Source organism: Morone saxatilis, unplaced genomic scaffold, assembly GCF_004916995.1.
Source record: "Morone saxatilis isolate NCDOM2014 unplaced genomic scaffold, NCSU_SB_2.0 Contig18, whole genome shotgun sequence".
Taxonomy (NCBI): domain Eukaryota; kingdom Metazoa; phylum Chordata; class Actinopteri; family Moronidae; genus Morone; species Morone saxatilis.
Genome location: NW_023339740.1, coordinates 8,218,106 through 8,232,925, shown reverse-complemented (window position 1 = coordinate 8,232,925; position 14,820 = coordinate 8,218,106). Strand labels below are relative to the sequence as shown.

Below are 14,820 nucleotides of genomic sequence, written 5' to 3'. Positions count from 1 at the left end.
CATTAATAACGACTGCATTCCATTTAGTTGAGCCAGTACCAAGGTCCTGATATTGGGCATACTGGCTCACTGACTCGACTTACTGGGACACCTAATGGAGCTGAGCCTTCCTTACCAAAATTAGTTTCACCTGTGCTTTTCCTGCTATGACACGTCACAATTTCTGCCATGAAAAATGTCTATTAGCAGTTTTTAAAATAGATTTTTAATGATAAAACCTGTAAACATTTAGTATGGGCCTAAAGTGCCAGCACAGATTGTGTCATTGTATTCCTGGACCAAATAATTCTATCATTTTGCTGCATGAAACCAACAGTCCAGTGTGATGGAAATATTCAGGTGTGGGGATGTTTTGGCTCGTCTGAAGCTCACACATCACTAGAGTTTATTCCACACACTGATTTTGGCTGGAAGCTGCTTTAAACACTGTGTTTGAAAGTTTCAATCATTTTTCAGTCTCATCTTCATGTAGTCCAACAACAACAACGTTCTGTGTTCATACATCATGGCAGTGATGTTAAGTTATAACACAAACTACAGTTGAAAGCTAGTATAACATTCCTTAATAACACCAAACATAGTGTGAGCGCAGGTGGCCAAATTGTTAAATTGAGTACTCATTAAAATATAACCCATTTACCATCATTTCTTGGTTTTAATGACTATACACAGCCGTAAAGTCACAAATCAATGTGGCAACTACAGCTGTGAGACCAATTTTGCCAGATTTGCCAGTGAAATGCTACTTTGTCTCTGTTTCCTTGTTATTTGTGGTGGTTGGTGGATAACAAAAATGGTGCATGGTAAGTCTTCCCACCTCTTTGCTCTTTATGACACCTGCTTCTCACCCCATCTTCAAGTTGAGCTTGGATTCTGGCAGTCTGATGTGGTCAGACAATGTGTCACACGACTACCTTGTTTAAAGCGAGTGAAAGGAGGATCTTTGACAGTTTAGGATTTCTTCCATACTGTCACCAGTGGGTGTGAGTAAGCTAGTTGTCAGTCAGAAGTCCATTGGCCTTGTTTGCTTCTACTGGCTTGCCGTCATAGGGAAATCCATTGTTATGGAACACTGAACAAGCTAAGTGGACGCAGCACACTTATTTAAACGGTATCTGACTGAATGGAGTTGATACATGGTAGTGTTGTTTACAGTCCTCTCAGTGTGTCAGTAGGGACTTTGGTTTATCAGCAAAGCAAAAGTGTTGTATAGTCTATGTGACACATACTTGCGTGACATGATGACTGAAATTAATTTGTTGGATTTAGTTTTGGCAGATAGGAAGGAAGACATACTGAATGACTAAAAATATAGAGTAAAACACACTGTATCATGTGGATGACAGTTAGGCTGTGATTAAAGTTGTGTTGCATGGCAACTTCTGAGACCCCACAAGGTCACACCTTACAACACAAAGACCCTTGACCTGAGCTAAAAGGTTTAAGTGTGTCTGTGTGACTATCCTCACAACACAGAACACATCAACCAAACACTAACACTGGCTACTGACAAGCCCCCAGTCCCTCAATACATCCAACGTCCACCACATCAATTTTTCATGAATATCCCTTTGTGATGTTGCTTACATGAAAGACAAATCAAGATTTTGACAGCAACCTTTTCAACTTTCAAATAAAACTTTTTTGATGCTGTTTTTTTCAGCTATTCTCCTCTACTTCAACTTCACCTAGTGTTTTCCAATATGTCCGAGAGCTACTTTCAACAACCTCCAGAGATACGAGGTGAAAATGTTGCTGAGGGCTATCTGACCTACATTTATGGTGGACAGTGATCGCAATAGTGGTGCATACCAAAAAGCATAAGAACTAGAATCATTCCATTTGAGAAAAGCCTTTCTTTGTGCTGCATTGCACTATGATGTATTGAGGAGACTATCTGTTGAGACATCGGTATATCTGCCGTTTTGCAATCGATTTCCTTGAATGTGATTGTTGAATGTCAATGCAAACAGAATCTGGAATGAAGCTTTGACTCCAAGGGACTGACACCAAGATTTGACTGTGGTGGGGGAGGACATGTTTTGAGCGCCGGCTGGAGGGAGACAGGAAACACGGTTCCCTCCTGCTGTGCCAGCAGGTGCACCTGTCCAGAAGTGGGCTGATTGGCCTGGACAGGGACACAACAAGCCTGCTTGCTGACAATGTACCATGGGTAGGCGTGTTTAAGCACTAGTTAAAGGTACAAAGGTTTTTTTTAATTTACCTGTCATACAGGTTGAGCACACCTGTCCAAAGTCAGGTTCAATGCAATTTGACAATTTAAGCACGTTCACTTACTGACACACAGAGAAAGACATGTCTATGAACTACATGCAGCGACTAAAAGCGTCCAGTACATTTGTGGTATGAAAGGAAATGTGCTTTTTTGTGTGTGTAACAGTGTCCCATTGTATCTCTATGCCAAAAAAAGCCACTGATGTTTATTGTTGATGTTCTAGATATGAGAAACCTATAATATGGAACTTTATAGTTCAAAAGTCCTTTAAAGCTACAAATATGATGACATATTGCCACATCATCTACAGTATGTGGGTCAGATAGTCATGAAAATAATAAAATACACAACAAAACTACAAAATTGGCACTATAAAACAAGTCTGATTACAGTAATTCAAGTGATTTAAGGTGCATTTTCCTTCAACATTGGACTGTTTTTACTGATTCATCCACTTATCGAACATCTCTTTAGGGGAGCTCATATCCTGCCAAGAGCAGGCAGACAAGGCAGAACCATACAAGTGTTTGACCTCAAAGAATTTCTGCTCCTCTCCAGGTATCTGTAAGGTTCTGCTCCCTCTAGTTAGAAAAGTCCCCAAAAAGAAAAATCAGTAAAAGTTATATACATTACACCCAACCCAGTGTGTGATTCTCTAATTTACCTTCATATGTTCCAATCTCCAACAGGGTCCCACTCTTCTCTAACTCCAGGAAGTCTTCCACTGAGAGGAAGTTGTAGTCCACGCCAGGAACTTCTCCCTCTCGTGGGGTGCGGGTTGTACCTGGACAACCAATCAGAGACAGGGTAGGAGTTAGCAAACAAGAATGACAAGGAATACAGTTGAAGTATTACATCAGCAGCTGCTGTGTAATAATGCACTGGAAGAATCTCTTTCATTGTACTAACTCAAGTTTAGGGTGTAACATCTAAAAACTGGTTTAGCAGCCATTTATCCTTACCTACCTATACTTCCCAAATGTTCAGTGTAAATCAGAGAGGGCATGAATGGTGTCTAGTGTGATACAATTCACATTTGTAACGCTGGTAGATGAAAATAAATAACGTGATAGAAGTCTCCATTGTTTGCTAGGCTCTTCCTTCACACTGGGGTAAAGTGTGAGGTGTCGTAGTAGCACCTTAGTGGGATCCTGCCATATGTGCGGGGGAAATGGGAGTGGGAGTGTGTGTGTGTGTGTGGTTTGGCATGTAGCCTGTGAGATTCTAGCACTTGTCTTTAATGACTGCTGACAGTTGGCTAGCGTGGCGTCAATGGTAAACAGCTTTACAGCAGCTACAATAGTGACATGACAACAAATCTACAATAAACACTGCAAATGTAACTGACAAATTATTCATTAAATATCTATTTTTCCTTTAAACATTCTACTTGCTTCGCTCTGCTCAGTCAGTCTTCACCTCGCCAGTGCACATTCCTACACTACTGAGCGACTGTCGCTCTCTTGTTGGGTGCATTTACTGTATCCTACTACAAAAAGTCAGTGGCTTAGAAAGAAGGTATAAATTGAGGCAAATAATCTTTCTCATCTTGCTTGTTCTGACAGACATCACTTTGCCAACAGAGGGCTTTCCCTTTTTGCTACCTTCCTTCTCTTCCATCTCTTGATCTGTCTGTCTTATCTCCCAATCACTCTGTCTCCAGTGGGTTGGTAAGCAATAAGCTGGTAAAAATAGATGTGTGGGGATACGGGGAGAGGCTCCCACTGCAGCCACATTCAGTGACACCCGTGATAAATCACAGATGTGCGGATTCCAGCAAGCATGCATTACACTCACGCAAGCATGTAAAAAGGCATGCATGTTGCAATGTTTGAAGGGACGGAATCTCTCTCAGAAAATAGTTCGATCACCCAGGTGTCACTATCACAGTCTGTTCTTTTATGTTATCTCTGTTATAGGCTGCTATACCAGGGCACACCCAGTGATGGTAAATCTTTCTTTTCATTCATACTTTAGTGCTTCCAAACGTCACTATTTGTGACCAGACACTCGTGCAGCTAGAGGAAATTGATTTAAAGTCAAACAAATCCCCTCTGAAGTCTATCAAACAAATAGTCAGTTCGCTCATTCCGAGGAACCAAGTCTTTTACAGAATGTCGACCTTGGAGAGTCCTCAGCCGAGCCCGAGCGTTCAGCCGACTGTCAGTTCACTTTCCGCACAAAAGTGGCCATTGATTCGACTCCATTTAGACACTGCTGCTCTTAGAAAACCAAATAGGAAGTGGAATTGTGACCAGTGTTTCAAAAGGGATAGAAAAGCAGAGCCTTGGCTTTGACCCAGGGGTAAGACACTGTCATTGCTATAGGCCTGATTCATTCAATACCCCCACCCACAAAAGCTCCATTGACCAAGCTGTGAAATAGAGTGGGAAGGAAAGACAGGTTGGGAAAAGTTGTGCATAGAGACTCTTCCCTAGAGTTGGGATTAGATGAGCCAAACAACAACTATTCTGGATGCCAGAAATGAAGAAGAAGAAGAGGAAGAAGAAGAGAAGGAGAGCGACTACCAAAGATAAGGGTTAGCATAATCCAATGACTGGCACATACAGTGAAGCCTCTAAAATTTGCTGTGAGGGTGTTCGTCTAGTGCTGGATGGCTTAACGGCTTCAACATCTTCCCCAGCTGAGATGGGTGGGTGGGCGTCGTAAGAAAAAAAAAAACACTCATCATTAGCATTTCAAGAAGATGATCAAGGAAACAAGCGTTGAGATACTGGCGATCGTACTGTAGTGCAGGGAGCTTGGAGCCACCACTGCTGCATCAAAACACATGCACGCACGACCAAAATAAAAACTGTAAATTTACTATAGCCTGTAAATTTATAGCACACCACAATAAAAGATCCAGGAGCGTATGTTCTTCAAAAAAAAAAGAAAAAAGAAAATCAAAGTAATTTCTGTGTCTTCATGCTTCATGCGACTGGGTCTCTGCTGTTGCTAGGGACAACCCAGGAAGGATAGGATAGAGTGAGAGATGTGGGGAAGCTATGTGGGGAAGTTTGTCCTCCAGTGATGACGCAGTCCTCTACTCAGTCTCCTCTGGCTTCACAGCTCCCTTTACAATACCAAGATTAGACCAACAATTAAATATCGCAGAGGTCTCAAAGGTCTGGGCCACATGAGAAAGCATAAATGATATACATGTAGTATGTTAATTTGGCATATTTGAATACTCATATACAACAGCGGTGAGGCAGCAGCTGTTCCAGTGTAACTATGGCTACAGACTAGAATGCTGTTGGGTTAAACCCTCAAAACACCAGGAAATTATCTGCTTGGGAAAAGAGACTTGAACACTAGTGCTATATGTAAAATCTGTATTCATACTGTGTCTAAGGGTCGACTACATGAGTATGCAGCTGGGTGTTGCTGAAAATGAACGGATGAGGGCTAACTGCTTTGTGGGCAGTAAGATTTTTGCAGTTTCATGTTTGAACATGTGGATCTGCTCTACATAACCTTTGGTTCTGTCCCTTCCTCTCTCTGTCAGTCTTCTTTGTCTGTCCCTTCGCACAGAGGAGAGCGCAATGCTGAGCCACCTTCTCCCTCTGGCAATCCAGCAGAGGGTTGACTCAGATACCAACAGTCACAGAGGAGTCATACGGCTCATGTGTATGTGAATGCCAAACGTGCTTTGGCTTGTGATAGTACAAAAGGGGTTGGGAGGGAAACACCTCCTGTCATAATCAGCAGCTGTTCAACCCCCTGCTAGCCAGCACATACACATGTGTTTGTGCACACACACACACTGACAATGAGGGGGAGGTGCCTGACCACCAAATGGCATGGTCTGGGGCTAAACGGGAGATGTGGGTGGAGGGTAATCACTTAATGGAGCTTTATGCACCCATCTCCCCTGCAACACACACACACACACACACACACACACACAGTTTCATTACCATAACAGCCACAGTGGGAGAATTGTCCTGTCTATGCTGTGAACCACCTATGGTGACCGGATTAGACCCCCACAGTGAGGGGAGCAACTTTAGCACCTCTGCACTGCAGCTACAGTTACTCGCTAACTAACCATGTTGTACTGTAGTTTGGGCTAATTACATCACAGCCATACCACAAAAGTGAAACATGTTACCACTGCTACCTTCCTATCAACTGTATCTCCCTGTCATCTGAGAGTGTTGCTTATGGTTTAAGCTAAATGCAATTTGAAATAATTTAATAATAAAACACTCACTGCCTTTGATCTGTTCTCTAAATGTTCCTCATTGTTTGGTCTGACATTTAGATATTCAAGAATGAATGCGGTCAAAAATGAACATAACACACTGAGAGTAAGGGCACTTTAAGATTGGCCACAGCACCATGGCAAAATAATGCAAGGGACTGAATTTTTCAAGTAAAAAGACTTGAACGTGAACCAGGAAGTTCAGTTTGAAGGCTTATCAAACATCAAGACATGGGCAATTGCTTTATTCTCCTTTCATGCCAGATTTCCCATTTTAGCAAAGTTATCATGGCAACAATCATTTTCTCCTGTTTCAAAGTTTACCAGGCAAAATTAGCACAATGCTACAAGTATATGTGGTGTTCATACTGGATTAGAGTTCCAACAATTACATGAATCAACAGTAGTCATAATGCTTGGAGTGACTAGTCATGGACCACACAAAATTCAGTCTGTCCATCTCATCATCTCATCATAGGTAAATGGACCTATACAAGTACAGGTCCATTTACCATTAGATTCTTCAAGCTGTCTCTCCATCTGTTAGATCATTTTCCTTATACATTATCCTCACACACCTGAACAAGAGGATGTGAGGATGACCCATCCTGACCAAAGGCCACTGGATATTGGCACTTCTGATGTTGAAAGAGTCAGGGATATCAAGTGTCTCAGTGTGGACCTTACTAAAGATCTAACCTGGAACATAAATCCCATCCTCCTGGCTAACAAAGTCTAACGGCTCCACTTCTTGCAGCAACAAGACTCCAGACCCAAACCGTGTCTACATTCTACAGAGGCACCATTAAAAATGTGCTCAGACTCAATATGTGGTATGGGGCTTGCAATTTCTCAGACCTCAAGTCACTCCAGCAGCACATAAAGAGGACAACAGAAAACATCCTTCAGACTCTCTGCTCTCATTCAGGAGTTGCTGCATCCACAACGCTTTCTGCATTATCAAGGACCCTTCTCATCCATCCTACAATGTATCCACTCCTCTACCACCTGGTAGGAAGCTTAGTGAGAACAGTTAGACAGAGAAACAGCGTCTATCACCAGGCTGTTACGTGTCTGAACTCAATGACCTCCCAAAAAACAACGTTCCTAGCTAAAATGTCTAACCGGTCCCTTTCACACTGCCACTCCAATCCTCCTTGCTTTAAAGGAGAACTTTACATACATTTATAGAATATATTATATAATGTTATTAATATTTTATTTTTGGTTTTAGATACATATCATTTATAGATTTTGAACTGACTCATTTTAAATACCTCTATGCACAATAGCCTAAAAAAAAGTCTAGTTTTATCTAGTCGGGGCAGATATAGATGTGATGCATTACTGGGCAATAAAACAATAGCGATACTATATATATCGGCAACAGACACACATCAATAGCAATTAAGAAAAGTGTTCAATATATTATTAATGGTTTCACTTAAATGCATTAAATGCAAACTGTCATCTATAATGTCTACGCTGGGCATCATAAACAGCATCATAACACTTCATCATCATGATCATGGAGCGCGCTATGAGTCATTCACCACAGCCGCGTCCACCCTTTTGACAACATGTCATCAGTCACGACCTGACCTGTTACCTCTAAAGAAACCATTCACAGCCAGTCCATGATGGAGAGTCACTCAACAACAATACTGTTTGACAAAACATTAACATTAAAACCATTACCCGTGTGCCTTGATAAATACAGTGGGTAATTTTATATGGACTGATATGAAAGAAATTTCAGGCCCATTTCCCAGCCCTATTGTAATGACAAAACACTTGTAGTTATAAGTAACTAGTGTAATACTTGAAAATGTAGTTAGTAAAAGAAAGACATCATGAGTGTGCTTCATGCCAAAATATTATAGGTGTGTTTAAGTATCATGTATAGTATGTATCATCTGCATGCAAATTATATGTTTTTAGCTAATAGCACTACACATGAAATGGAACCTTAACAAACAAACGAGCAAATAGATACTTAATAGCCAATAAATATGGACAAATAGCACTAAGAACTAAATTGCAATTCCATCAATGCCCTCAGTGTTGCAACTAAAACAACCTCTTCCTCTAACAGTTTGTTGTAGAAGTGCAAACCTCAATGTTATCTTGCACTCTTCTTTAACAGTGGGAAAGAAATTTGGCAAATAGAAAATTAGTTTTCACTTAAAAAAGCATACATGTTGTTAGTTCATCTCAATTTACCCTTTTGCTGAATCGTAAAAGTAACCACTGACTGTCAGTGAAGCTTTGTATAGCTTACTTACACCCACTTTGAAGACCTGATTTCTTTGCCACTCTCACCCCATTGACCTCAACTTAAGTCTAAAGCATAATATTGCCTTATATGACTGACAGTGCACAAACAAATTCAAAGCTCCATTTAGTGATATTATCAGTTCAATCTAATAACTTCCTGTGATGTGAAAAGGGCACTAGTACACATAACTCACTTGTTTTGTATATTCGGTCAGTATTTAGACTTTTTAGATTAGATTTACCTCCTGAAGGCTTTCATTCAATGAACTCAGACATTCCACAAAAACAAGCTCAAGCAGTGCACACAACCTGTCTAGCACCAAACAGCAGAGAGTAAGTAAAGTAATAAAGCTACATGTTTGTTTGTTTTTTAAGAGTAGGTGGACTAAACCAGGGCTAAAAATGTATTAAATATTAAAATTGTATTTTTATGTTAGCTTGAGAAAAGGTTCCAAATGGATGCTTGCTCTGCGGCTTCAGGATGTATAACAAGGTAACGGTATGCTAACACTTCGATTCTGCAAGTTGACTTGAAGTTTTTATGACACCTAGTGGTCATAAAATGATTAATGCACCTTTAAACACACTAATTGGATAGTACGTAGTTTATAATTACACATGTAGTGTTTTTGTTGACAGGTAAAAAGGCTACAAAGCTAACTAATTTAATTCAATTTAAACACAATTGACTTGCAACAGTATTTTGTCGTTTCAAAATTTTATTGTGACCACTTTGGTGTCACTGTGACCTTGGCACTGCCAATCAAAATGTCTTTCTCTCTACACAGTATCTCAGGACTGGGCTTATCAACTACAGAGAGCATCCAGTAACACCATGATGTCTTTCAAACCACAATCAATACATGGCAGCTACTGGTCACAACCCTTGCTGTGACCTTGGCCTTCCCGGTTTGTCTACACTGTCACTCAGCTTACAGAGAATCAATATCAAATTGTCTTCTTTCTGTCACCTTCTCATCATCTCAACTGAACTGGCTCAACTGTGGTCTTTAAGGTCTTGGTTCAACGTCAACAATAAGGATAACAGTGTGATGATTTGTATTCTTTCTTTTGTTGCCATATTGAATGCCACACCCACAAATCAACAGAGTATAGCTAGTTATTTTGATCAGTTACTATCAAGATGTCTGCTAATAATAATAATAACGTAATATGTCTAGCTCTCTTGGAAATCCTCCGGCAAATACTACACATAAAAACACAGACATTAATTTCCTTCTTTCACTGTGTGTTGTATTCATGGGTCACCTCTCTAGCTAGTTCTGAACAATAGCGAGCTTCTTACGCTTTCCTTTATGGGAATAAATAAAGAGACAAAAGTATGTGGATGTCTCACACTGAACAAAACACCAATATCAATGAAATAGACCTCACGATTTAAATACTGTAAAACAAAATGGATTGCTTTAATGTATTTAATATATGGAAGATCTTTACTTCTTCCCTCTTGAAGCACAACTACCACTCACTGGCAGACAAATCCAAGCACCTCATCTATATTTAATTGATGGCAGACTATTTTAAGGGAGCATCTGCCCTTCTAGTGGCATGATAGCTTCAAACTAAGGTTGCTGACATTTGTGAATACAGAGGATGACACTAAGATTAGATTGGAGAGTACAATGGCTTTAGAAGAAAGACTAAAATGACTACATTATTCAATTGCGCATCACTGAAACATCTTCCACAACACAATGAAGACAGAATGCAAAAAAAGAGGTAAATCATGATCATTTCAACCGTGCTAGATTTTGCAGTAAGACAGAAATACTAACACGGAGAGGAAAATAGCTCTGCTTGGCAACAACTGAGGTTATATGACAGACGAAAACACATGGTATTAAAATTAGCCTTCTTTTTTTAACACAGCGGCATCAAAACACATGAAAAACGTAAAAGGAGGCTGTACAGGCATGCACGGAGCCACAACCTAGCTTCTAAAAATAACTATGTGTGAAAAATCTGTTTATTTCCTACGCTTGCATTGCCCCAGAGCAACAGAGCACCCTGGGCCCACATATCCCCCAGGCCTGGCCTTGCATTTTAGCTGTGACCTACATTTAATTCCCTCCACAAGGACAATGTTGGGCTTGACTCCTTGGACGACTTTGGGTTCATGGCCGGGAGCTGAAGAGTTGTCTTGATTGACATCTTCATCTGATCCAGTTTGGTGGTGTAGTTTGGCATTTTCCGTGAGTAAGTCTTCGTCTTGCTTAAATCTCACCGCTTTCTTGAATTTGAAAGATTCAAGCGAACCAGACTGAAATACTTCTTTCATATTAGTACCAGGCTTCCTTCTCTTTTTGCGTGATCCAAAACCCCCTAAATGCTTCAGCGAAATAAGAGTGAACATAACTGCATGCTGGTCCTACCGAATCAAATTGAGATCCAGGTAAATGTCCAAATATCCTTGGATGTCACTGTTCAAAACCACAGTGGAACGCTTTAGCAGCAAAATGATCAGCAAAGTATCCATATTTCTGAATGACCTCTTGAATAAAGCAGTCAGAATTGCTTGTCTTCTTTCATAGAGGTGACAAAATAAACCCTCTGTGACGTTACATACAGTGACAGTACCTCAACACTATGTGGTAAAAACAGAAAGAGATTAGCTGACTTTCTGTTTGCTGGACAAACTAAGAGGAGGATCTCGGTCTGACCTAAGGGCTCCTAAGACTTTGACAGGAATATCAGTGAAAGATTACGCCACCCAAAACCGAAAGTTGTCAACATCCACAAGCAACGAAAACGCAGACAGACAGAGCCTATGGAGCTTGGATGAGGCTTTAGACGGTCTGAGAACATGGCTAGTAAGGTGATTGTTACCAACAACCATACAAAGAATGCAAAGTAAAGGAACCTTGGAGATGAAATGGTAAAGGAATCCCTTAATAACTAACTTGGATTTATTTAGACAATCTCTTTGTCTGGAACTGACCGTGTTTAATATTCATCTACTCTGCAACAATCACACTGTCCGACATGTCGGTGTGTCACTGCTGATGACATAACGTCACCATCAGTTAGAAAAACAAGGCCAATTGGGCTAATGCACACACACCCTAGATGTCACACTGCATGGACATTGTATGCACACCACAGCTATTTCGTTGCATGAAATTATGCAGCAAGTTACATGTAGTCTCATTTAAAATTTGCAATTGTCATAGCAAACTACACTGATTTTATTCCTCATAATGAACCACTTAAGATTGGGTACTTTCTGCTCTGTCAACCAGCCAGTTGAATCTGGAATTACTGTATTAGTCAAGTAACCCGACCAAACAAGTTAGTCAGGCTCTTAAGACAACACACCTATCCAAATAGTGTGATATTTAGGATGTACCTGAGAGCTCTGGTTTTGACAAAAACATGACTACATAATAATAATTATGCAGTTTGGATGTGATCGTTTCAAACACACTGAGACTCAAAAGACGTGACACTGGACTGAGACCTCTACAGCATCTCAAACACAAATAATCAAGACAGTGTTTTCCATCACAACGCACATCTTTCCATTTGAGGCAGGCCTTTAGAGTATGCCCACACTATACCAACAGATACACAGACTTCAGTATGACCTAGATACAAATTTTCTTCAAAAGTCAGAGGGTTCAGAGAAACGACATGCACAGTAAGGTGGAAAACACCTATAATTCAGAGCACTGAGGGTTCATTCCTTGGGCAAAAATCCGGAAATGCAGGATTAAAAATAACACATAAACAAAACGGGGGGGGGGGGGGGGGGGATAATGATGGTTAACTGATCGGTGCCTTGAGTGAAAAGTAGGCCATCACAAATGTGTTTGGCAATGATTCATTATCATAATTGTTCTATTAATAGGCCCAGCTATTCTTATTCGGCTTGTGTGCAGGCATTCAGGTCATTCAGGACAGGAGTTATTTCAAAGAGTGCATTTTAAGTAGTTGACTGACATGGAAACAATGGCAGCACTCAAACTCTGACAGTGTTTTGGGGTTATATTTGGTTTTCTCCAATAGATAACACGCATGAATCATTGACAAACACAGTTAAATGTATGTGCTAGCTTGGAGAAGAAGCGGTTATCTGCAAAGCTTGATTCAAATTTTCATGAGCATGGCCCAGTAGACAGCCCAGGAAACCTGTGGTACTCACTCCCTCTGCTGCCCTCCCCTCCTCCACTTCATTCTTTCCATTCTGTCCATGTTTTGTTTATTTCCTCTTTTACTGGTCCTCTCATCTGTTCCAGTTCTTCAAATCTGTAACCTTAGCAACTCTCCCTTTTAATCTTTAAACCACTATTCATCTACTCTTTCTTTCATACAAAGAATATTAAGGAAGTTAATGCCACAGACTCCCCCACCCATCCTCCGCTCATTTGTGTTTTCTCTGTCTCCAGTAAGTTTGGCAGATGTGACAACTGCTTGTGTGGCCGGGCAAAACTGTTCCTGCTTTCGGGTTTGACTGGAGGACAGCTGTGGGTTTTTTCTCAAGCCGCCGACTGAGTCTTGCCAAAAGCCCAAACTCCATTTTGCCGCTCTGATGTTGATGATGTCATGTAATCCAGAAGAACACCAAATAACTACTGCTTCATTCCTCTTGGCTGCCGCTCACTTAAATGACCACTCGTACCGAAATCCAGATGTGAAGGATATTGTTGATTCTCTCATATTTTACATGGAGTGAAATTCAAATGTTTTGCTCAACGGATCACCCGTATAAACCTTTGAATGCCACTTAAGATACTTGAGATCTACATTTAAAAGAGTACTCCAGATTTCACATTGAACTCTTATAACACTGTCGAAACTCGTGATGGACTCCCTCTGGAGCCACAAAAACTTTATTTACAAGACCTGTAAACAGACTTTTATATGTAAAATCAGTGGAGTTTAACGAAATAACCTGAACATGAGAAGATTAACAATGTAGATTAAAACAAACCAATATTATTGAACAACAACAAATGCCTATGGCTAAAAAGCCACATTTAAGTTTGCTCATTTAAAAAAAGCCAGGAACAGGTGACTGTCTGGTTTATTCTGCTGTAGTCTAACTCTGAGGTACAATGTGTGTACCTCTCATTTCTCCACTGTCCGTAGTCTGTGCACGTCACTGGAGAGAAAGTGGAGCGAAGGGGTGAAGCAGCGGGCCAATGTGTTATGCGCGCTAACAGCTCTGGCTCCCTCTCTAATAAAGATGGGGTCCTCAACATATAGCAAGCAAATGCTTTTCCTTAGTCTTGTCTGTATTAAGTGAAAACAAAATTTCCCCGTGCACTGAATCGTGCTGCTTTGAAATGAAATGTGATGACTGTGTTACATTAAGGGCAGGCCTGGTAGTGGATTGAATTAGCCCGCTGTATGTCTTTCAAAGAGTCCAGTCATTTCAATTTCAAATGCATTGCACGTATGCCATCTACTATATCTCCTACACAGACAGCAGACCATGGAACTGTGCAAGAAAATGTTCTCTATAATTCATACATGAGCGCTCTAACTCTGCAAGGTATTTATGGTTTTTGTCTTATTGCAGTCAGAGCAAACAAAGCAGGACACTAATGGAAGTAACACGCATTGTGCATGTGGATAAATACCATACAGTCATATGAAATTTTTCTAGTGTAATCTGGCAGACATGGTTTTTCAAACTGATCACATTTGCCTGGTTATGTTGGGTTTACCGTAGCAACTGCCTTGCTGTAATAAGTGGTCATATAAAGAATATCGTATGTAGCTGATGGGTGATCTTAGCAAAACATGGTGGATAATGGCCCTGCCTTGAAAATCTGGCAACATTCAAAGACCCAACTGTTGTGCAGAAGCTATTACAGAAGCATTTCTCTAAATCTCCACAATAAACATGCTCTGATGTCAAACAAGCCAGCGAGTCCACATTTTCCAAGAAGATACTGAGGCATGTCTTCATGGATAATTTTCAAAAAACAGATGACGGTATGCATGTGCACACACACAAACACGAGGGGGGTGGGTACTCCCCGTCATATCCCAAAACCAAAACAGATCCATCCACCATCTTTGCCACAGCTAGCCTGCCAGTGCTTCTTTTTTTTTTTTTTTTTGGGTGAAA

The 14,820-nt window shown here is 40.6% G+C and overlaps 1 protein-coding gene across 2 annotated transcripts in view; it reads right to left on the bottom strand.

Annotated features, from left to right (window-relative positions):
* The window catches only part of magi1b (membrane associated guanylate kinase, WW and PDZ domain containing 1b), a gene marked incomplete at its 3' end in the record, with an annotated part of 122,798 nt that overhangs the window by 45,770 nt on the left and 62,208 nt on the right, over positions 1-14,820 (bottom strand). For both annotated transcript variants that reach the window (XM_035662123.1, XM_035662124.1), the window contains 1 exon segment: positions 2,901-3,020. In XM_035662123.1, coding sequence (XP_035518016.1) covers positions 2,901-3,020 — 120 coding nt within the window.